The sequence below is a fragment of the Balaenoptera physalus genome, assembly GCF_965194825.1.
Source record: "Balaenoptera physalus genome assembly, chromosome: 5".
NCBI classification, from domain to species: domain Eukaryota; kingdom Metazoa; phylum Chordata; class Mammalia; order Artiodactyla; family Balaenopteridae; genus Balaenoptera; species Balaenoptera physalus.
Genome location: NC_138884.1, coordinates 9,514,316 through 9,537,571, shown reverse-complemented (window position 1 = coordinate 9,537,571; position 23,256 = coordinate 9,514,316). Strand labels below are relative to the sequence as shown.

Sequence of the window (23,256 nt, the reverse complement as noted above, 5' to 3'; positions counted from 1 at the left end):
GTTCAAGTGTCATTTATTCCTGTTCCTGAGTCGGGCTCTCTGCCTGTCTCTGGAACATGATACTCCAGCCTCCTCAGGAAAAGCAGAGTTCACTTGATATCTGGCCAGTCTGAAAACCAAAGAGTGAACTTTTCATTCTTAGATCTGTGATGTTGCCACGGACCCTGGACTTATAAATGCGAAAAATACATATACTCCCAGAGCTAAACCGTCATTCCAAACCCCAAGTTTTTTAGAAAAGCAGATGCTTAGAGCCTGATGGTTTTTTTGCGGAGTCTACAGATTCTGATATAAAAGGACACTAACAGTCAAAATCACAGGCCACGTGTGCTGCTTCTGTACATGTTTTAACAAGGCTGCTTGCTCTAACGGGACACCCTCCAGACAGACCGACACATGTAAGGAAAACAAAAACACGCTCATTTACACGCTGGCACATGATTCCCTATGAATTATTATCGAAGTGTGTCCTTTTCAACATTTGAGGGTCTCATCAGAAGCCCACGTCACAGAGGTACAACAGACGGCTGCAGCTCCCTGTGTTACCTTCTTTACAGACCCCGATGATGGTGTGGAGGGGAGAGAGTGGGCGGCTTGCCCAAAGCTTCTGGGTTCTCACTGATGTATTTTAATCTCTTGTTTCAAAAACCGGGGAACTAACAGGACCCTAAACGCACCGTGTTCAAATTTAAATGCAAATTCTAAAGCCACATATAAATACTATCATTTGTTTATCTGCTGTTTGGGATTATTTGAGCTGATCTTTGCCCAGTCAGCTTAGCATTGTTACCTGATAGTAAAGGAGAGAGGGTCACCGTTTTCCGAATCAACGGGCCAAGAATGCAGCCGTTACAAGAACCCATCTCATTTGTCTTCTCCCACTAGCGGTTTTATGACTCAGAGACACCCCTCCACACACAGACTCAGACCATTTTTTGTTTTACTAAGGAGATTTGATATATTTTTCTGAGACTTACAGAGCAACCAAATAGGGTAGTAAGAGACCAGTAGATGAAGATTTCTTTCCATCAAAAGCAAAGATTGAGTGGAAGGTGCTGCCTTCACCCGTTAGATCTTCATAGCTAGATGTTCATGCTGTCTTGACTTGGGTGTAAACGTGTATCTTAGTCTTAACCCTATTTCCACACATTGAAAGCCACTCAGAGCTGCCACTTAAATGAAAATTTAAATAAAGGCTTGAAGCAAGAAGAGGGAAAGTATGTTGAAAAGACAATATACTATATGCTTGGCCTAAAGTCATTTTTAAGCAATTATGGATCATAACGATTTTCTAATTTGAATTCTGCAGTTTACCCGTCAAGAAACCGAGACTCAGAGAACCTTACTGGCTCATTCAAAGGGCTATTCTTGGTTTGGAGTAGAATCCCTGAGCAGCTGGTGACTGGAGAATAAGAGATGTCAAACTTCCGAACAGTTTGCCCATGGTCCACTTGATATCAGCGGCCCTTTTTTTTAACAGTTTAACCAAGGTGCTGCTTTGTTTTTCTAACTCTTGGTTAGATTTTGGCTCTGCTCACAAATCCAGCACTGATAATTACATAAGATATGGCTTTATGAAGGGTGAAAGTTGTATTGACTTTTGGTATCACCAAGCCTTTGGCTTCAGACGTTTATCATGGAAATAATCCTGGTGTAAATGAAGTAGTATTCTTTCCATCACCTCAGACCTAAAGATCATGGATATTTTTGGTGTTTAGATACTTCCATCAAATGCCAGCATTAACTTCGGTAAAATCATGATGAGTTTTGACTCTCCATAGTCAAAAACTGGATTTTATCAGATCTCTTACAGGTGATTAGTTCTGAGGGTCATTCATTTTTAAAATGAGCAATTCATAGAAAATCTAAATATCAGTGTTACAAGCCAAATATACAAGCCAGCTATCCTCTTCATCTACTCTAACTAGAAAATTTGGTTTTCGAACAAAGAGTTAGAAAGGAAATTGATTCTGTCACATTTGCCATGTCCGGCTGATTTTAGCAGTAAGTCTCCTTCCAAAATCCAGAGTCTCCTTTTATAATCCAAAGATGTTTCTACAGTTGGCCCTTGAATAATTCGGGAGTTAGGCATTGTTCAACCTTCAGCGTAGTCGAAAATCTGAGTGTAACTTAGAGCCGGCCCTCTGTATCCATGGTTCCACCATATCTGAGGTTCCGAATCCATGGATGCAACTGTGTAGTAGTAGATCGTGTAAGTAATATAGTATTTATTTTTGAAAAAAATCCGCCTGTAAGTACCCGTGTAGTTCAAACCCATGTTGTTCTATGGTCAGATGTAGTAATAGGATGCTAGTCTGCAATGGGGAAATGCTGGCTCCTTATTACTTTTATTTTTTGCACGTCTTTTGGTCACTAAACATCTGTTGTTTATCTTACATAATATTTCACTGCATGTCATGGGTTGACAATTAGGATGTGCCTTAATCGCATCTGCAATACATTTAATGAATACATCTTGTAGTAAAAGAAAAAATTATTTCACGTGTTCCAGTACTAAATTTTGTCGTTTTACATGTGCGGTTGTACAAGTCATTTATTTCTATTCCGCACACTTACTTGTGGCTACTGTTGAGCTTCTGTTGAAGTATAACATGAATACGGAAAAGAGCCTAAATTATAAATATATATGTTGATGAATTTTCACAAAGTAGACAAATCCACGTCACCAACATCCTGATCAAGAAATAAAATGTGGCCTGCCCTCTGGAAGCCCTTCTCATGTCCCCTTCCAGTCAATACCATGACCTTCCACCCCACCAACAAAAGCCATTCTCTTGACTTCTAACGTTATACATTTGATTTGCTTATTTTTGAACTTTGTATAATTTGAACTTTACAGTATGTATTCTTAGGTCTCTGGCTTGTTCTCCTTGGCTTTATTTTTTGTGAGGTTAATCCATGATATTGCATATAGCTGTGGCCATTCATGTTCATGGCTGTGTAGTATTCAGTTTCGGGAACTTATTTGTTCTGTTGTTGGGCATATGGATGGTTTCCAGTTCGGGGTTCTTATAAATAGTGCTGTTATGAACATTCTTATGAATGTCTTTTGTTGAACTTAAGACCACACTTGTTTGATGTGTACTTAAGAGCGGAATTGATGAGTCATATGTTTAGCTTTAGGAGATACCGCCAAATAGTTTTCCAAAGTGTTCCACCCTTGCCAGCACTGAGAGAGAGTTCCAATTTCTCAGCATTCTTTCCGACACTTGACACGGTCTGTCTTTCATGTCAGCCATTGTGGTAGGTATGTAGTAGTGATAGCCTGTGGTTCTACCCTCACTCTTTTTTTGTATGAAATAATTCCTGTGTTCCCTTCCAGCTGACAGTCATCTTTTATGAAATACCAAATTTAAAACTCCTTTTAATATGGTAGATAGTAAAAGCAAGAAAATGCCGCCTCTTGATATTTTGGTAGCAGGAAGAGATAGAAAGAAGTGGTTATTGTTATTGCTGATGACAAGATAAATCCTCAAGATGTCTTTGCATAATGGCAGTATTCTATCAAGTTTATCCAAAGTTCACTTATTGTTGATCACTTTGAGAAAGGCAAATAAAAAAGGCAACAAAGGATAATCAATTCATGCATAATCTACACCTGTCTTCAAAGTTGAAGGCCCAAAAGGCCCATAAGAGAAATGGTCAAAGCGAATACTATTTGCCCTTCCTTACCTCTGTAACCCTTGCCTTATGTGTACAGTAGAAATAAAATGCAGAAGACCAACAGCGAACTTGAAACAAAGATACTTCATCTCTTGCTCCATTTAAGTAAACAAATGCATATTTATGAATTTGGCATACCTATTTATATTTGAAATATTCATTCACTCATTTTACAGATATTTATGGAATATTTTTATCACGTCAGGCACTGAAATAGTTACCAGGGGTACAAAAACACAAACTCCTGGTGTCAAGGGGCTTATAGTCTAAAGAGAAGACAGACGTGTCAACAAATAGTTACTATAGAGTATAAAAATATATCATCCATTGGGACTGCTATAATACCGTAGACTGGATGGCTTATAAAAGATAGAAATTTACAGTCCTGGAGGCTGGCAGTCCAGGATTAAGGTGCTGGTGTTTAGTGAGGGCCCACTTCCCTGTTCATAGACAGCTATCTTTTCGCTGTCCTCACATGGCAGAAGGAGTGAGGGATCTCTCTGGGGTCTCTTTTATAAGGGTACTAATCCCATTCATGAGGGCTCCATCCTTATGACCTAATCGCCTCCCAAAGGCCCCACTTCCAAACACCGTCACATGGGGGATTCCTTTTCAACGTATGCATTTGGAGTGGGGACGGGGGAGTGAGTGGGCACGAACGTTCTGTCTATAGCAAAGCATACGTGAATTACAAGGTACGCACAGGTTGCGGCAGGTGACACGAAGGAGAGAATGAGCAGGCCTCCTGGAATGGGGCATGTCGGGAGAAGGCTGCACAGGAGTGGGAGGCGGCTCTTGATCTGGAATTTGCCAAACCAAAGAGCAGTGAGGAAGCCATTCCAGGACAGAGGGAACTAGACCAGGAGGTGTGACACAACCTAGTTTCTCTCTGGAGCTTGAGTTACGAGGAGGAGGAGGAGGAGGAGAAGGAGCAGGTCATGAAGGGCTTCAAATACTGTGCCAGGTATTTGAGCTTGATGTCTCCCCACTGCCTGTACAGTCAGTCCTGTAAACATTTTTGAGCCCTGTGCCAGATTTTAGGGCCACAGAGATCAATCAGTCCATGTGTTCTATGGCCATATGTTCCTTGAATACCTACTGTTTGCCAGAATTTGTCCCTAAACACACAACAATTCCAGAGGAAAGAAAGACATATTTTTTTTAAATGATTACAGAACTGCATGGTAAGTAGTATAATAGAAACACATGCTTTCTCCTTCCCTGGACCTAGAAAATAGTGAATCATCTGGCAACTCTCAGCCTTCAAGAGTTTTACATAGGGAACTAATAATCAGTAGTGATCATAGTTTTGATTGAAGAAAAGCAGTACTGCTGAGGGAGTGATTTCCAATGATCGGCAGCTGGAGTAGATATTTTAAATATTCATTGATTCATGTCATCAGTTTAATAAATTTTGCAAGAGTGGTGAGTCTTCAGTTGCATCACCTGTACTGTCTCTCGGCCCAGAGCGTGCTTGGCCAGTCTGGCCACCAGGAGCAGACTTCTCAGCCCTTCTGTTCTTGCATTTCAGGTGAGCAAGAATGAACGTCAGGTTATGAAACCGCTGTACGACAGGTACCGCCTGGTCAAACAGATCCTGTCCCGAGCCAGCACCGTCCCCATCATTGTGAGTACACCACGGCCCGCTTGTTGATCAACTGGCTGAATGGGCCCCGGCTGTATTATTAGGGCCCTAACTTGCCTTCTCATGAAAGAATAGTCTTTCATAGTTGAACCTGCCATCAATATCCATGGCCCCTAAGCTTGAGGGATGAAGAATTTATCAGAGACTTCGGAGGCTACGTTTGCCAAAAATGAGCAAATCTGAGGCCGAGAGAAATTTTTTTGTCCCTCTTGGGGATACGCCTTGGCCGTATGCATCCATCTGACGCGTGCTGGGCCGGCTCTCCCACGCTCTCCTCAGAGGCGGAGCGCCGAGAGGACGGGGCTGTGCCCTCCCCAGGGCCCCGCTACGAAGAGTCTTAGCGGCCTCTGTTAACAGTCTTGTCTCCCCCTCCAAGAGATGGATCAGCCCTGCCGGGATCAGATCCGGGGAGAGAGCGTCTAAGGAGCTCGGGAGAGGGACCCTCCTCTCTTTGGAGGATGTAGGAGAGTGTGAGGTGGAAGAAGAGGGAGGGCGGCCAGCAACTGTGAACCGTGCGTGGCGGCCACCGCCCTTGGACTTCGCTGCTTTCGGCCTCTGAGTCGGGACTTCGTCAGGAGTAGCGAGCGGCGACTGGCCCTCCGCTCTGGGAAGCCCTTTGGGCCGCTGGCCGGCCTGCCCCGGCCCCGATCCCAGCCCCGCCGCGGGGGCGGTGCTTCTGGCCCGTCCAGCTCGTGGGGACCCTCTGCCTCTGTTTTAGCGCTCACCTCGGGGATCCTGAGGGCTCCTCTGCTGGCCTGTAGGCTTCGCAGTAAGCGGGCACGGCCTCGCTTTTATGTTGTTGCCGAAACGCGTGTTCTTCTCAGCTGCCGCTCTTCTATTCGTCCTTTAAATCTCCTTGTGTATTTCTAGGCCCAAGATACGGTCTTCATGTGTCTTTTAACAGTATATTTGTTCATATTTAATGGGGCAGGGTCCAGAGACCTCAGGCAGGTGTGTTTGAAGAAAGCTACCTTTCTAGGAGTTTTCTACAGAATAAATCAGTAAACTAACCAGCAAAAGGATTAAATCTAAGAAGTCCTTTATATGCCCCAGTCAGGGGTCCTTAGTGTCCCTAAGTGGGGTGACTCTGTAGCCTCTGTTGATAACCTTTGCATCACTTGACGAGCTTACGTTATCATTAGTTGTTCCGGAAGTTATGGTGACTAGGAGGAAAGGGGGGAGGCAGGTGCTTCTCCTGAGGTTTTTTCTGCGTGTCTGGTTAACGTACTCGTGTGCCGTCCTTGCTTTCATGTGGCCTCTGTGGTTGGGGGTCGGGGACAGCTCCGAAGTGAAGCAGCAACTTGGACAAGAACTTCAGTTGTGTCTGGTTTTCCTGGGACTTCTTGGCGGGGAGGGGTTCGAGTCTGTAGTTCAAAGGCAGAAGTAAATACTTGTGAGTCAGACGGGGATGGGGAAAGAAGTTCTCCGTGTAACCTGCCTATTAACGCCTGTCGCAGGGTTCCCCTTCCAGCAAGCGGAGAAGCCCTTTGCTGCAGCCAATTATCGAGGGCGAAACTGCTTCCTTCTTCAAGGAGATAAAGGTGAAGACCCCCAGCTGCTAACCGCTTGCTACATCTGCAGCAGTGCCTCTCCCTCCTTCCCTCTCTCCCTCTCTCCCTCTCTCCCTCCTGTGGATGGAAAGCTGCTGTGATCGGGCCCTTTGGTGATAGCTTCCTGCAGCCTTCCCTAAAAATCAGTAGCTGCCACATAGCACAGGGAGATCAGCTCGGTGCTTTGTGACCCCCTAGAGGGGTGGGATAGGGAGGGTGGGAGGGAGGGAGACGCAAGAGGGAGGGGATATGGGGAGATATGTACATGTATAGCTGATTCATTTGTTATACAGCAGAAACTAGCACACCACTGTAAAGCAATTATACTCCAGTAAAGATGTTAAAAATAAATAAATAAAATAGAACTGAATAAATATAGAAAAAAAATCAGTAGCTGCTTCTAACCAACTTTAAGCAGTCCTCTTTTATTTATGTTATAGACCAGCTGATCTCCTTAGTTTCATTTCATTCCCTCGCTATTGTGTTTTGTTTTGTTTTGTTTGTTGTTGTTTGGTTGGTTTTTACTTTGCTTGCAGGGATTTTTGTTTTGTTTTCAAAATGTTTTTTGTTTTGTTTCTTTCCCCCCTATTTGAGGAATGGATTTTCTGTACTCCAAAATTTTGTTAAATTAACTCATTGGGTAACTTAAAAAAAAAAAATCTCATTTACTAAGTTTATAGCGAAACCAAAATTAACGAAGGCAGTGTACGTAGCACACACAAAAAATTATCATTTTATACACAAATATCTTAGTTGTCTTTGACAGATATGTGGGTACAGTTTCATCCACTCTTCTTTCCCCTTGCCTTCCCCCTGGCACAGTTAGTCCTTGGTGCTAATTTTATAATCTGTTCTTGATCTGTGAATGTAGTGCTCTGACCAGCAGTCACTAGAACATACGCTCTGATTTTTTCCGCCAGTAGTAATCATGGATGTTATACAGATAACCCCTGTCCTCGGTGGCTACTTTTGCTGAAATGGGAGGAACCATCTGTGCCCATAGATCTGTAGGGACCTAATTGGCCTAGACTAGGATCAGCCTCTTTCATATTTTTGTTTCTGGACAACTGAACACACTGACTGCCTTGTACAGGGCTCTAGAAATGAAAAGTCAAAGTCAATCTTTTTAAAAAATCGATAATTGTTATTTAGCAGTTAAGTCAGAAGTGGGAGTAAAACCCCAAGTGGAAGTGAGTGTTAAGAGTTTCACTTGTCATATTTCTGTGGCAACCCCAAGCCTGGGGTGTTGTTTATTTACTGTAGTTAGGAACGATTATTTCAAAATATGGGGGCCTCGTTCCCATGGAGGGACACCAGTTGAGAACTGCTCCGTTTTCTTGCCTGATTTCTCTCCACTGTAACTCAGGTAAGGAACCGGAAGCTACAAAGCCGTCTCTTCTCTTCACTCTCTTCCTTTCCTTACCTCCCAAGGGTCTTAACTACTTCATAGACCTCACTTTAAGGTGTTAGGCAGTGACTGTGCTCACTATTCATGTTGTTTAAACAGAACTTGTTTTATAAAAATGCTGTAGATGTGAAGTTTAGGCAAATATGCTAATTGTATCTTCAAACTTAGAGCTATTTTCTTACAGTAAGACTTGATGTTGATGAAAGAAGACAAATTTTATCTAGCTGGTAATTTCACACAAGAATTAAATCACCGTAATTGAAGAAATCTGGGCAAGTGTGTGCATGAAAATTAGCATATTTCTCTTAGAAGCGTGCGCTAAAACTATTCCTAGATAAAAATGTGTTCTTTAACACATCCGAAATATGACACTTGATAATTGCCTCATGAGACGAATGGAAGATACAGGAATGATGCTCTTTTTAAAAGTTGTTCCTCCAAATCTTATCCTTTAGCTTAGTTTATTTTTTTCACAATTGTGTTTTGGCCATTGCTCTTCTACTGGCCCTCACGATGATCGAAATTTCAGATAATTTTGCAATTATTACATTGCTCTCGTAAATGGTGTTGTCTTTTACTTCATTTTGTCCCAGTTGGCCAGCTTTATCAGCATGTATTTGGACTGTACTGATTCTCAGAAATTCGGTTATAATTTAGAATTTGGTGTGTGTGTAGATAAGAAGACTGTATCTAAATGGTTTCTTTGAAAACCATCCCTGATTTTTAATGCTTATGGGAAGACACCAGCTGTGTGTGAAAGAGAGCCAGCTCAAGTTCTGAAGCCCTAGAACTTCCAGCCCCCAAAATCCTACAGATCAGCTAGTCAGTTCTCTGATCCAACATAAGAGTTTCCTCTAAAACTTCTCTGACAAAATAGAGACACCGTCCCTAAGAAGTTATTCCATCCTCAAACTTGAGACGTCTACAGCAATGAAGAGAGTAAGGTCGCTCGTTACATGGGCTAAGCATCGACAAGAGCTAAAAATTTATATTATTAGTTTTATAACTTAAAAATTATCGAAAACAATGTAGTAATTATATAATTTTAGAATGTATAAGTTTAATAACTATAAAATATAAGTAATGAAATAATTAAATTATAGCATTCATAGTTATGATTGTGTGACTTCCTACTTACAGGCCTAGTTTTGCCTCTGGAGCACCGTGGACTAAGCATACTGCTTTCTCCTTGAGAGCACTTGGCATAGTTACAGTCACCTGCCCTGCCCCCTCCCACCCACACCCTGTGAACATTTTTTCTCCAGGTTCTTCTTACTCTTTCTCACGCGATATGGGCTCCGGACTGTCCGGCAGTGCAGTGGCTCTGCTCTCCACACCCGTCTCTCTGTATCCCTCTTAAAAACTGATACCCAGAACTGAACGTTATTCTAGATGTGGTTTAACCAGCCCGACAGTGGACCAAGGACTAGTCCTGACCTTGATCGAGATGACTAAGGCCCTTCAGTTCTCCAAGTCTGTGCCTACGTGACTGTCAACGTGCTGTGAGTTCCTCTTGGTCTTTCTAGGGCAGGAGGTCTCAACCTCAGCACTACACACATTTGGGCCAGATAACTCTTTGTTGTGGAGGACTGGCCTCCACCCACCGGGTGCAAGTAGTGCACTACGACCATCCCTCCCCAGTGTGACGACCAAAAACGCCTGCAGACGTTGCCAGAGGTCCCCTAGGGGGCAGACCTGCCCCCAGTTGAGAACCATGGCTTGTGGCCCCGCCTAACTGTTGATTTATGCAACCCCCAGCTTCCTTTTCCAAGGATTGCTTAGTGTCTACGTGTCCACTTTTTTTTTCTAATCTAATTACAGGACCTTGAATTTTTCCAGTTTGTTACTTTTCATACTTCTATCCTAGCCTTATGAAATAGATTACATCTAGACTTTATATTTCCAGCACACCCAGATATCCCTACCCACTGTGTTATCTACACATTTTGTGAATATCTTTGGCGCCTCATCCGAGTGACTGCTAAATGTTGAGTAAGAATGGGTCAGAGGCTTCCCTGCAGATTCACATCAGCACTGTAGCAGCACTCTGCATAAATGTTCACAGCCAGCTTTCCTTTCACAAATCAGCCTACCTCATGCTTTATTGAAATCCAGGTATTATGCCAATCCTATCAAAAAAGAAGAAAATGGTTAGTTTTTCTGATTTGTGTACAAGGAGCCAGTGCTACTCACTGTTGATCACTGATTCTTTTTCAGTTGCTCATATGTTATCTAGATATTGATTCCTTCTAGAATCTACTCAGTATCCACAGCAACCTGATGGTTTTTGAAGATCTGTTTTGCTGTTTCTTTTTCCCTATGTTTTTCACAGCTTACTGAGAATAGCTTTGTTTAGCTTCATCTTCAAAAACACTGCGTTCTCAGAATGTGCAAGACACACTCTCCCATTTTGAAGTTCTCTCAGGACCTTGGGATATAATTGATAAGGCTTAGACCCCTAACTTCATTTCTTATCTATCTCAGGCTTTAATACGCTCTTAATAGTAATTTGTATTTCTCTTTTAAAGCTGAATTACTGGACTAAGAGACATTTATTGAACACCTAATATAGGCAGGCATCGGCTGAGCTCTGGGAGCAGCAGTGAACAGAGAGGCCCAAATCCCTCCCTCCATGGAGTTTATAGTCAGGTGGTCCCACCTGCTCTCCTCATCCGGGAAGGGGAGGTGGGCAGAGGCTGAGCAGCACTGCCCGTGTGCCCGGTGTACCTGCTCAGGTAGTCAACACGCATTATCTCAATTCTTATGTAAATGATGTAGACGGGACTTGCCACTTCATCTTATAAAAAAGAGAAACTTTTAAGCTATTGATTTAAAAGCCACTTTTACTCTGTGAATTTAAAAATGGTTTTAATTTTTAAAAAAATTAATAATGAAGCTTTTACTTCCATGGATCAAGAAAAGAGATTGAAGATCTGAAGTCACAGCAAAAAGAATCTGGAAAGGCCACCTAGTTTTTTGCCAACTTTACCTTCATGCCTTCGTAACAGTAGTTTCATTGTAGTTACGTAATAGTCCTTTTGTTTTGCCCATTTGTTTGTTTCTTTATTCACATTATTTCTCCTCAGAGGTACCGTTATAAACATACCAAACTTTATGGTAAGAAAATCCACCACAGACAGTTTGAATCCTGTACTTTACCTGTGAGCGGTGGTTCCTCCTGCCTCCTGAGAGCCATTGGCTGCCCTGGCCCTGAAGCCACTTGGTTGAACTAACGACTGATGTTATAATCCTGTTGTTCATGTAGCTGAACGCCTAACCAATTTTTAAATTTCTCAAGATATTAGGATATTCTCTTCTGGTCTGACTGTACACTTTGGCAGTAAATTACTTCTTTCAAAATCTTTCTTTTAGACTCTGATATCATTTCTTAGAATCACCTAGCTTTAAATCGGCACTAAGACATTCTCTTAGAAAAATAAGTTGACCTCATTTTTCTAATTGCATTTTTATCAAGACAGAGAATATCACACTTTTCTTAGAATCTTGAATGCTGAATAATACAGCTGTGGTCCTTGGAAACTCTTTGAAAAAACATAAGTTTTATGATTCTGATCATGGAAAGATAAATGTTTTGATCTTCTCAAAAGTTTCCTAAAATTTTGTGCATGAAGCAACCACAAATATTTCATAATCTCAACTTTTAAATAGAAAGGCCGTATTGTTGAATTTCTGAAAACCTTCATAGCTTAAAAAAATTCTGAGACACATAACTAATAGAATCTTTAAAGCACTGGTTTTCTGGTGGTGGATTCTTTTAGGTATTGTCACAGAGCTGAGAATGTTTAGATTCATTTGCGTCTTTTGATTTAGGGTATAAATTATGATGATTGTTCCTTCCTACCCTCGGCCTTGATAACTGTTAATTGTGCTGTATACTAATTTTTTTTTACAGCTTTTTTCCCTGTTGAGTAGCTGTGTTTAGCGTTTGTCTTATTTACTGTGTACATATAGATATTCAATAATATATCCGTCATGTACACGTGTGTTGCTAAATGTAGCTTTATAGAAGAAACTATATGGGGTCTGGATAATTAAGTGATCGTGAAGTGATACCTGTAATGAAAGAGGGCCCGAAAAAGTGACCCAGTTTTTATTGGGGTTGCTGTGTATCTCCAGGAAGAAGAGGAGGGTTCAGAAGACGATAGCAGCGCAAAGCCAGACTTCACCGTCACCCTGAAAACCGATTTCAGTGCACGTTGCTTTCTGGACCAATTTGAAGATGACACTGATGGCTTTATTTCCCCGATGGATGATAAAATACCATCGAAATGCAGCCAGGATACCGGGCTTTCAAATCTCCATGCTGCTTCAATGTATGTTGTTTTGGTGGTGGTACTGGAATGTTGTGATGAAAACAATTTTCTGAAATACTGTTTTAGCCTTTGTACTTAAATTGGCTGACAAAACGTAAGTGACTTGCCTAGGGTGCATCTTTGTGGATAAAACAGGCTTTGCTTGTTTGTTTAACTTCTGGCCCAGTGTTTTTATATGCTTCATCCCGTGTTATCTGAGGGAGCATCTGAGATCTTGCTTCAACAATCGCAAGGTCTCGGTAACGGCATTGTGTGGTTCTGTGCGCCACAGCTCGCCATTTAACACATACCGAGATCTCTTTCTTTCAAAGCCAGTATGACAAAGCGCCATGGGATTTCGCAAGCCTGAGGAATTCATAAGTAGCAGGAGCCTCGCAGGAGCCCCAGAAGCCGTATCCGTCGTCAGTGTGCTTTGGCTTCCCGGGGATGGAAAACATCCATTTCTGGTGACCCTCAGCTCCTTCCACAGTTCCTGCATTTATATGCATTTCCCTTTCTCCACAACTCCTATCGAGTTGCACATTCCTTAACGTTTATAACTATGCAGATTTAACTCAATGTTCTTGAAATACTTCTGCCCCTCTTAGACCAGAACTCTTGGAACACCTTCAGGAAATGAGAGACGAAAAGAAAAGGATCCGAAAGAAACTTCGTGATTTTGAAGACAGCTTTTTCAGACAGAATGGAAGGTAAGCGCGCGTGTTGTCCTCCCCTGCCCCTCCTCACACGCAGCCCTCTCTCTTCCGTGTCTCATCCGTGCACAGCCTCCCATGTGGGAGCCGCCCTACAGCTGCCCTGGAACCCGGCCCTTGGTTTTGTGCCCAGGGCCCCTTCGAGGTTTACTGTGAGATGGTGAGGCTTGTGTGGCCCTTCGGGGAGAAGTGCTCCTTGGATGACATCCAGGACCGATGCGGATTCAGCGAACGTTTACAAAACTCACCTGCCACATCAAAGTCTAGTCTAAGATGAGCAGCTTAAAGCTGAGTTTCTAGTGGACAGCACTGGGTTTGATTTCTGTTTTTGTTTTTTTGATCTTAATAAACCTGAAGGAGAAATAAGGAAAGGGGTGCTCTAGGTCTTGCTGGTTTGTAGACTCATTTTAAAAGCAGAGTCGTCAAGTCAAATGAGAAATACACAAGAAACAAGAAGCCCTCCCGACTGATGAGTGCCTTTCACCAGTGAGGTTTTTTGTTTGTTTTTTTTTTTAAATACATTTTATCACCTAACATTCTTTTTATTTTTTTTTTAATAAATTTTATTTATTTATTTTTAGCTGCGTTGGTTCTTCGTTGCTGCGTGAGGGCTTCTCATCGTGGTGGCTTCTCTTGTTGAGGAGCACGGGCTCTAGGCACACGGGCTTCAGTAGTTGTGGCACACAGGCTCAGTAGTTGTGGCTCACGGGCTCTAGACCACAGGCTCTGTAGTTGTGGCGCATGGGCTTAGTTGCCCCGCGGCATGTGGGATCTTCCCAGACCAGGGCTCAAACCCATGTCCCCTGCATTGGCAGGCGGATTCTCAACCACTGCGCCACCAGGGAAGCCCCCACCAGTGAGTTTTAAGACATACTGTAATCATCATCGTAGAGCGCTATGCTGAGGGATAGTCTTCCCTGTTAGCAAGTGACCACGCTCAGAATGTCCGACTCAAGTCACAGCATGAGACCAGGTTAGAGCAGGGAATAGAGCTCCATCTCTCACGTTGGAGTTAAGTTTTATCATTTTAAAATGTTTTATTTTAATCCAAATTATTTGAACAGTGTAAATACAGTTTCTCTTTAACTCTGCTTTTATACTTCTCAAAAGTATTGGGAAATAAAAGTACCATAAAAATTAACTTAGGCGTTAAAAATGTACTATATTTCAGTTTATTTCAATTATTGTATAAATTTATGTTGGGGATCTCTGATTTGGATCTGTCCTATAATGACTTTCTCAAGATTTATGAATATTTATACCTAAATATTTGTTTTTCTTTCTCCATGAATTGTAGAATATTTAGAAAATATAGATAAAAGAAATAATACCCAAAATGATAATAATACCCAAAGACAAACCAAAGGATTAATGTTTTGATGTGTTTCATTCCAGTCTTCTTTCCAAACATATTTTTGGCTTGTCTGATCATTTTTTTTCCCATTTGTTTATAGTCACATTATGCACAGATATCCTATAATTATGTAACCTTCACAAGTTTTAAGAAAATACAATTGATGGGAGTCAATCATCATCATGCAAGTTTAGAACTGTCAGGGACTTCAGATTTCACAAAATCTGGTTCCATCACTTCGTATGTGAGGCAAGTGAAGACCCTCAAAGGCACATCTGGGGCCAGGGTCAGATGCCCCCTGCCCTGCCCTGCCCTCTCCTGGGAGCATCCAGGGTCCTTTCCTTGAACAGGCAGAGCAGGAATAAAATCAGTTCATTGAGCAGAATTAGATGAGCCCCAAGCTGTCCCATTTCCCATTTTCGCTCTTTAGTAAGAAGTAAAGGAAGCCTGGTATTTGAATGTCTGACATGTGCGTTTCCAAGTGAGGTGAGAAGCGGGGCAGTACCGGCTGAGGGTGCGGGTAACGGCAGCGTTTCGTCAGGTTCTCCTGCGGGTTGTGTTAGATCACGGGTTCAGGGTACTTAGTACAGTGTTCACCCTATCATCAGATCCCAAGTGTAATACTTGCGTACATAAAAAGTATACATATAAAATTACTCAGTAAACTATAAGGTTTATTAGTATTCTGTGATCCAATCGCTGAATTCCAAGACTAATTTTTATAGTAAGTAGGAGTATTAACTATTCTTTTTTAAACCCTGTAAATTATGGGTATACCAATTACTAATCAGAAATTTAGTGGTTCATTAGGTGAAGTGTATAAAAGTGAGAAAGCATTAAGTGTAAGTAAAGGACTTCAGTGTATGGAGACTTGTAGTATGAATTCATACGTAGCAACAGCAGAGAGAGAAAGTTTCTACATTTCTTAGTCTTTCCTATCATTCTTCAAGATGCCCGATTAGCTCTGAAACTCAGTTGCATGGTGCCTTCTGGGGACGCTGTCTTTCACTGCTTGTCTAAACCCAGCTCCACTCTTGATACCAAGCGATGCTTGGCCACACTGATTCTGTGGGGTGATGAACTGCAGATTTCCACGTGATGATCATTCACCTGGCGAACAGCATCCTCTAGAAGGGACAGCAGATGATCATCAGCCCCTTTTCCCTTTGTTTCCATCAGAAACGTCCAGAAGGAAGACCGCACTCCTATGGCTGAAGAATACAACGAATATAAGCACATTAAGGCAAAACTGAGGCTCTTGGAGGTGCTCATCAGCAAGAGAGACACCGATTCCAAGTCCGTGTGAGGAGGCAGCCCTACCCGAGCCACGGGGGCTGGGGAGGCGGGGGGAATGTGCCCCCCACCTCCCCTGGCAGATAGCAGCTCTGCAGGAACTGGAAGGCAGCCTCGGAGCTGGACCTACAAAGGGAGTAGCTCTTCTGCCTCCGGGCCACTGGGATCATCCCCAGTTTCCACTGCCTGCCTTGGAAACCGCCTAGATGGAAGGAGCCCACCTGCCCCCATGTAGGAATTGTGTAAGGGAAGGTCGAGATCTCCGTGCACCCGAGCGCTCACAGACACACGCAGACGCTGTAGCGGAAGCTTCGCTGACACTGGCAGCGACGAATCACTACACTGACACACACTCATCTACAGAGGCTACACGCTGTTCTTCTCTGGATAACTGAGACACAGCCTGTTCTCTGTCGGATTGTGACAAAACAAGCTCAGGACTTCACTCTGTAGAGCGAACTTGCTGTGCACATCCAATGCAGGTGCCCGAGAGAGCACGGGCCCAGCCCAGGAGAGCACGGGCTCTCTTTGGACCCAGTCGAGGGGGAGCCTGCATTGGAGCCCTGTTTGCTGCCTCGACCATCCTCGTGACCTTTCCACAGAGCTGCGCCTTTCCCCACTCGCGTGAATCGCTTCCCCTTTAGCTCTCGGGTGGACGGAAGCTGCGTCTGCCCAGGATGGCCGTGCAGTCCTCTCTTTGTCCGTGTGCTTCTTCACGACGTCCTCAGCTGATAGAGAGCTGTGATCCCTGACTAGGGCTGGACCATCTGCAGAGGACAGAGGGCATAGAGAAGTAGCTAATATTTGTGCTGATTTTTAAATTAGGCAGCGGTGAAGAGCCTGGAGAATCCTTTCCTGAACGTTGACTGCACTTACCAGCCTCAGATTTTAATATCAAACACTAAGCGAGGCCAGCAGCCTATTCGGGGTTTGGTTTGGTTTTGGCTCTAGCCAAACAAAAGGGTCTTGCTTAATTCTTAGCTTAAGTGTAGAGGATCGTGAGAGAGAAAGAGCCTGTATTCTAAGCCTCCTGAGTACTTACCAGAGTTTAATTTTTTTTCTTTTTTTTAAGTAAACCTGCACTAAAAATCTCCTGAGGGGTAAGTATAGCCCTCAGAGCTCAGCCTAAGGCAGAATCTAAATCACACTATTTTCAAGATCATGTATAAAGAGAAAAAAAATAATGGTGTATAGCCAATTATGATTATAATTTTTTCAAAGGCGGTGTCACAAAACTGTCTATATTAGACATTTTGGAGGGACCAGGGAATTTAAGACACCAAATCGTTCATCTCTTCAGTGTGCTGATGTTATCTTGTGATGTGTCGTTACTTTTTGACTTTCTGTGTTTGTGCTGAGGAAAGTGGGTCCTGGTGCCCATCCTGGCCCACGTTTCTGCTCCGTGAGGTCGAGCACAGGTGTCTGCCCACCAGCCGCTGGTTGCCAAGAGAAGGTGTTTCAGCAGGCTCTGCCTTTTGAAGATAATGTTGCGGGATGAACAGGACAGCAAAGGGTACCATTTTGTTTTCTTTAATAATAATAACAAGGAGGGAACTCTTCCTGATCAGTTGTCAGTTTCCAAAATGGGTTCTTGAGAAACTGTCTGGTCAGATTGGATTTGTGGCAGCGTTTTCCATTGTTGAAGTGAAGTAGCAGCTCTCTGTCGGTTGAAAACCGTTTAAGTCAGGAGTAGGGGAAAAAGAATACCTTTAAGTTTGCTCTTAAAAATAATCATCCAAAAGCATGAGCTATGTGTTGAAAGTGCCCTGGTTGAATCCCCATACTTAAAGACAGTACATAATCCTGCAATATAGATATAGCTTGGTATTCTTTGCTCTACTGTTTACATTGCAGATTGCTATAATTTCAAGGAGCTATATTATAAATAAAATGATGCACTTTAGGACGTTTTCTATTTTTGAAATCTGAACATGAATCATTCACATGACCAAAAATTGTATTTTTTAAAAGAAATACATGTCTAGTTCGTCCTTTTTAAGTAATTATTCTCTTACATAAGCTATAATATAAATCACATCATTACCAGTTAACTTTCAAAGCACATCTGTCTAAGAGTATTGTTTTGAAAATACTAATATGCTATAGAACTTTAAAAGAGAAAAAGCTATATAAATGAGAAGCTACTAAATGTTTTGAAATCTATTGTTTCTGCCAAAGGTAAATTAAGTAAAAGATTTATTCAGGAATCCCCATTCAAATTTGTATGATTGAATAAAAGAAGACACCAAGTTATAGTAAAATGTGTATGGAATGTCATGTTTTCCTTTGTAATTTATAATAATATTCTTCCTAGAATGGTGCCCAAATTAAGGGAGGGAAGCCCCGTTTACACGAGATTCTATCTGAAGACAGGTTAGTCCGTAGGTTCTGGCTCTGCCAGAAATGCTGAGGTAAATTTGTTTCCATAGCAACCATTTTTGCAGCCCAGAGTCTCAAGGCCCTAGAGGCAGTGTCTTAATTGGCTTAACACAGAATACTCTGGACTGCGGTTTTTCCTTTGCTCTGTCGGGAATGTGTGCGTGTTTATGAGCACCTGCCAACAAAATAAATGTCAAGGGTTATTTAATAACAATGATAAGTAAAAGTAAAGCATGAGTAAACTTGGCTGTGTGATTGTAAGAATCAGAGATAGCAGAGGCTTGTAATTTTCCCAAGCATTTGCTTTTTATTGTGTTTTAGTCTGGAGCAAACCTTGAAATAGATATTTATATTAAGTATGTTATCAGTACTGCATTTCATCTTTGAAGCATTGAGTTTGGATTTTACTTTTTAGACAGGTATGTGCAAGGCTTAGGATAAGGGCCTGCTGAGAAGTTTTTCAGGACAGCCGAAGTTTGTCTTGGTGCTGGTAGAAGAAAGCCTGCACAATCTCAGTGATCTCCGATTCAGGGAAAAAGTCCCATGAAAGACCACCTCACATTTCAAACTGGAGAACTATTTTTTTTTCATGGCTAGCTATAATTTATTGTGAGCTAATAAGTAGATTGCTTTGGTTGCTAGTTTGAAGTCAAAAGATGATTATTCATTGGCAAGGCAGGGATCAGCAATGCCTCTATATGTAACATCAGTGCGATTTTTGCTTTCTCTCATCCTGATGCAACACTTGCCTGATGGCAGAAGAGCCTGTTACAGGGTGCACCTGCTCCCAGGTGTATCATTTCTAGCCCAGGACAATTGGCTCAGGGTTGTGCTTGTGTCGTAAGCATGGCACTGAGATGCACTCAGGCCAACGATCTTGGCGCCTCCTAAGGGCTGAGCTTGGAGCTAATGTGGTTGAGCTTAGAATTCCTCATAAGGTGACTGTTAAGTTTATTATCAGAATCAAAGGGCAGCCACGGTGCCAGTTAAGTTGGTTCTTTCTGGGACTGCCTAGTTCTCAGTAGACAGAATTGAGCCCTGTATCCGGAACTGATCACAGATTTATAAGGAAAATCAAAATTTAAAGTTTGTTGATGAATTTTTTAAGAGATTCTTAATCTGATCATGAAGATGCCATCTTTCTTAAGGGTCTGTTTCTTAAGGCTATATACCTCACTACCTTTGATGGTATATTTACAGCTGAACGCCATAATCTCTTTTAACTGCTTTGTGAAAATCTGGTTGTAGTCTAAATTGGTTTTGCTTTCAAGACAGGTCTTCCTGACACACTGCATCCTGGGGGGTTTTCTCCCGAGGTGGGGAGTGGTAGCTTCTGCACCAAGGTCAGCACCTCCGTGGTATTCTTTCGTAGTATCCATTTGGTTAAACCAACAGGGAGGGACAAAACTGGGCTAAAACGTTAAAACTGGGCTAAAACGTTAAACAGTGTTTCCTCGGAAGGCCATGGGTTTAGCAGAAGCCAGAGTGTGCTTTCTTTTTCTTTGATTAATTCCCTTCCGTTATATTTTTTTCCCCACATGACCCTCAAAATCTACTGAAGAGTACATTTTGTCAAAAGATAGGCTAAACATGTTTTCCAATCTGTAGGTACTGAACTTGTGCATACTGGCACTTCTTCACAGGGCAGCTGACACAGCAAGCTCCAAAAGATGGTGATCTACGTGTCACAGCCACTTTCCAGAGTAGAGGTCTTGCCCTTGGGGCATCCACACTCTTCCACCGTGATCCTTCATGACAGATGTATGTGGATAAGCTGAGGTCAATGACAGGTACACACAGATGTGTATTAAAATGAAATCTATACATCTACAACTTCATATTGCTATGAAAGTGCAGCTATGTCTCTAGAGGATCTCATTTTGTCTGGAATCCAGCCAGTCGTGGCCATGTGCGCAGCTTGAGAAATCGATTCGGCAGATCTAACTCTCAATCTGAAAGCACCTATACAATCATGAAAATCTCCGAGAGTGGATGCAATTTTAGTAAATAACGTGGGCCCAGAACAATGTTTACATGACATGTAAGCAGAAAGTATTTGAAATTAGTTGTTCCTTTTTTAAAAATGTAAACCGAATGAAAATATGTTATGTACCTTTTTGTACATGACTGTATTTTGTATGAACATAAATAAAATATTTTTCATTGTGAATGTTCTGAATTTTTGGACAGCGTCAGGAACGTGTGACTGAACCCTCTGTGGGGTCTGACCTTTCCCTATGTAAGGGATCAAGCTGCTCCCCTGAGCTCCTCAGCAGCTCCCGAGGATTAAGATTGTTATTCTGTCTCCAGGGAGGGCATTGGAAGGTGGAGCAAACTGGGTACAAGCTAGACATGCCCGTGGTGGTCGGTAGGAAGACAGGCTTGGGCTCTGTGCTCAGCTGCCTTTGAAGCAGTTCATGGAAGGGGCTGGAGGGTTGCAGAAAGAAAGGCATTAAGAAAAACAACTGTTTAAGTACATTTCCAAAGTCTCGGAGGCCATCACAGGCAAATACGTGAACCACTCACTACTCTGAAGCTAATGAGGCCACCAGAAAACTGACACGGAGGAAAAGGCACACTGCAGTCGTGTGAGGTGAGCAGCTCGTGGCCGGTGGAGGTTAGGCCTACAGGTGTTCTTTAAGCTGCATGTGTCATAGACGCCTGACTTAAGTGACTCAAGTACACATTCAAAATATACTAAACCTGAAATTAAAAAAAAAAAATTAAGGCTTGGAGCAAGGACCTTGTCCCAGTACTGACACCAGGATTTGAACTGAGATCTGTCTGACTTCGGAGCACGAAGACGCAGCACTGCTGACGGCACAATGGCCTGGCGTTCTGTCAACTGAAGCTCGGGCTTCCCTGGTGGCGCAGTGGTTGAGAATCTGCCTGCCAATGCAGGGGACACGGGTTCGAGCCCTGGTCTGGGAAGATCCCACGTGCCGCGGAGCAACTGGGCCCGTGAGCCACAACTGCTGAGCCTGCGATCTGGAGCCGCGAGCCACAACTACTGAGCCCGCGTGCTACAGCTACTGAGGCCCACGCGTCTAGAGCCCGTGCTCCACATTGGGAGGCGCCACTCCAGTGAGAAGCCCACGCGCCACAGGGAAGAGTAGCCCCCGCTTGCAGTAACTGGAGAAAAGCCCGCGTGCAGCAACGAGGGCCCAACACAGCCAAAAATAAAATAAATGGAATAAATAAATTAAAAAAAAACACTGAAGCTCGCCTGAAACACTGGGTCCAAAGTAATAAAACTGAGGCAGAAGTGGCAAGCAGTATATAGCGACCCTTCGTTTTCTTAAGTCCTATTTTGCTGTGGCCCCTCTGCGGGACCAGAAAGTGACGCTGGCCCAAGTCCCAGCTTCTACAGCCTGTTTAAAAGCCTGATGGTCCTCCAGACGGCCTCCCCCGACTCCCCTGGAAGTGTTTTTGCTCCTCCTCTCTCAGTTTGCAGCACTATGGACGAACTGAATGGGAATTTCAGAACAGGGACTGACTGGGGGAGGTTGGGAGAGAAGGACAGTCCTTGTCAGCTCCTTTCAGTGGCCTCATTATTACCCCCTCTAGAAATGGATGCTGAACCTTGTGTATCAGGGTTATCCCTAAGCTGGGTCAGCTTATCAAGGCTATAAATACACAGTTGAATTTCGTATTCAGTAAAAGCTGAAAGTCGAAATTCCCAAATGCGTTTTCAGAACGCTGGCTGGCAGGCCGACAAGTGGGGTTTGGCAGGAACTGGGCTTGTTGACAGCTCGCTTCTCACTGCTCCTCTCCATCAACAAGGCTTGTACCACACGGCGGATCCGAGTTGTGCAGCGTCTTCCGGGGAACACGGCCCAGTGCAAAACGCAGCAAGAACCAAATCCGAGACCTCTGGACTTCCGTGTCTCAGCTGAGCCTTTGTGTGTATAAATTACATGTTACTGTGAATTCTGAAACTCATAATCTTCCACACGTTTGCATCTTCCTTTAATTTCTCAAAAGCAATTCAAAGATGCTGAGAAATCTTTGTCGTGCTGCTGGTTCTACTGCTTTGAGTACTTCTTGGTAAGATATTTTGAGTTATTGTTATTTTTCTGTAACTGTTGATTTTTTTAACTGAAGTGTAGTTGATTTATAATGTTTTAGGTGTATAGCAAAGTGATTCAGTTATATATATATATATATTCTTTTTTCAGATTCTTTTCCATTATAGGTTATTACAAGATATTGAATATAGTTCCCTGTGTAGATAGTAGGTCCTTGTTTATCTTTTACTTTTTTTTAATATTTTTTTATAAATTTATTTATTTATTTTTGGCTGTGTTGGGTCTTCGTTGCTGTGCGTGGGCTTTCTCTAGTTGCAGCGAGCAGGGGCTACTCTTCGTTGCCGTGTGCGGGCTTCTCATTAAAGTGGCTTCTCTTGTTGCGGAGCACGGGCTCTAGGCGTGTGGGCTTCAGTAGTTGTGGCATGTGTGCTCGGTAGCTGTGGCTCACTGGCTCTAGAACACAGGCTCAGTAGTTGTGGCGCACGGGCTTAGTTGCTCCGCGACAGGTGGGATCTTCCCAGACCAGGGCTCGAGCCTGTGTCCCCTGCATTGGCAGGCAGATTTTTAACCGCTGCAGCACCAGGGAAGTCCTATCTATTTTACTTTTGAAGAACTTAAAATTACTGGACAAGATTAGACAAAGGGGAGGGAATGCAGGGAGACAGTGAAGGATCTATTTCTCTCTGGTAGCAGAGGGCAGGGCTTCTCAAACTGGAATACTGGCCAGGGGTCTTGTAGAACAGTCGCCCTGGGGGGGCCTGACAATCTGCATTTTTCTGACAAGCTTCCAGGTGCTGCAATGCTGCTGGTCCAAAGACCTCACCTGAAGTAGAGGGTGCAGACAGCATCCTGGGTATCTGCGGCAATGAGCACCTACGATCAGTTCCAA

The 23,256-nt window shown here is 43.1% G+C and overlaps 1 protein-coding gene across 13 annotated transcripts in view; it reads left to right on the top strand.

Moving 5' to 3' along the window:
* The window catches only part of FAM13A (family with sequence similarity 13 member A), a 349,193-nt gene extending 328,684 nt beyond the window's left edge, over positions 1-20,509 (top strand). For 7 of the 13 annotated variants that reach the window (XM_082461668.1, XM_082461663.1, XM_082461669.1 and 4 more), the window contains 5 exons: positions 5,216-5,311; positions 6,787-6,870; positions 12,425-12,621; positions 13,209-13,310; positions 15,847-20,509. In XM_082461668.1, the coding sequence (XP_082317794.1) occupies positions 5,216-5,311; positions 6,787-6,870; positions 12,425-12,621; positions 13,209-13,310; positions 15,847-15,973 (606 nt within the window). In that variant the 3' untranslated portion in view covers positions 15,974-20,509. The remainder of the gene's footprint in view (positions 1-5,215; positions 5,312-6,786; positions 6,871-12,424; positions 12,622-13,208; positions 13,311-15,846) is intronic. The other 6 variants (XR_014263563.1, XR_014263561.1, XR_014263562.1 and 3 more) reach the window with 6 other exon arrangements.
* Positions 20,510-23,256: the final 2,747 nt, after the last annotated feature.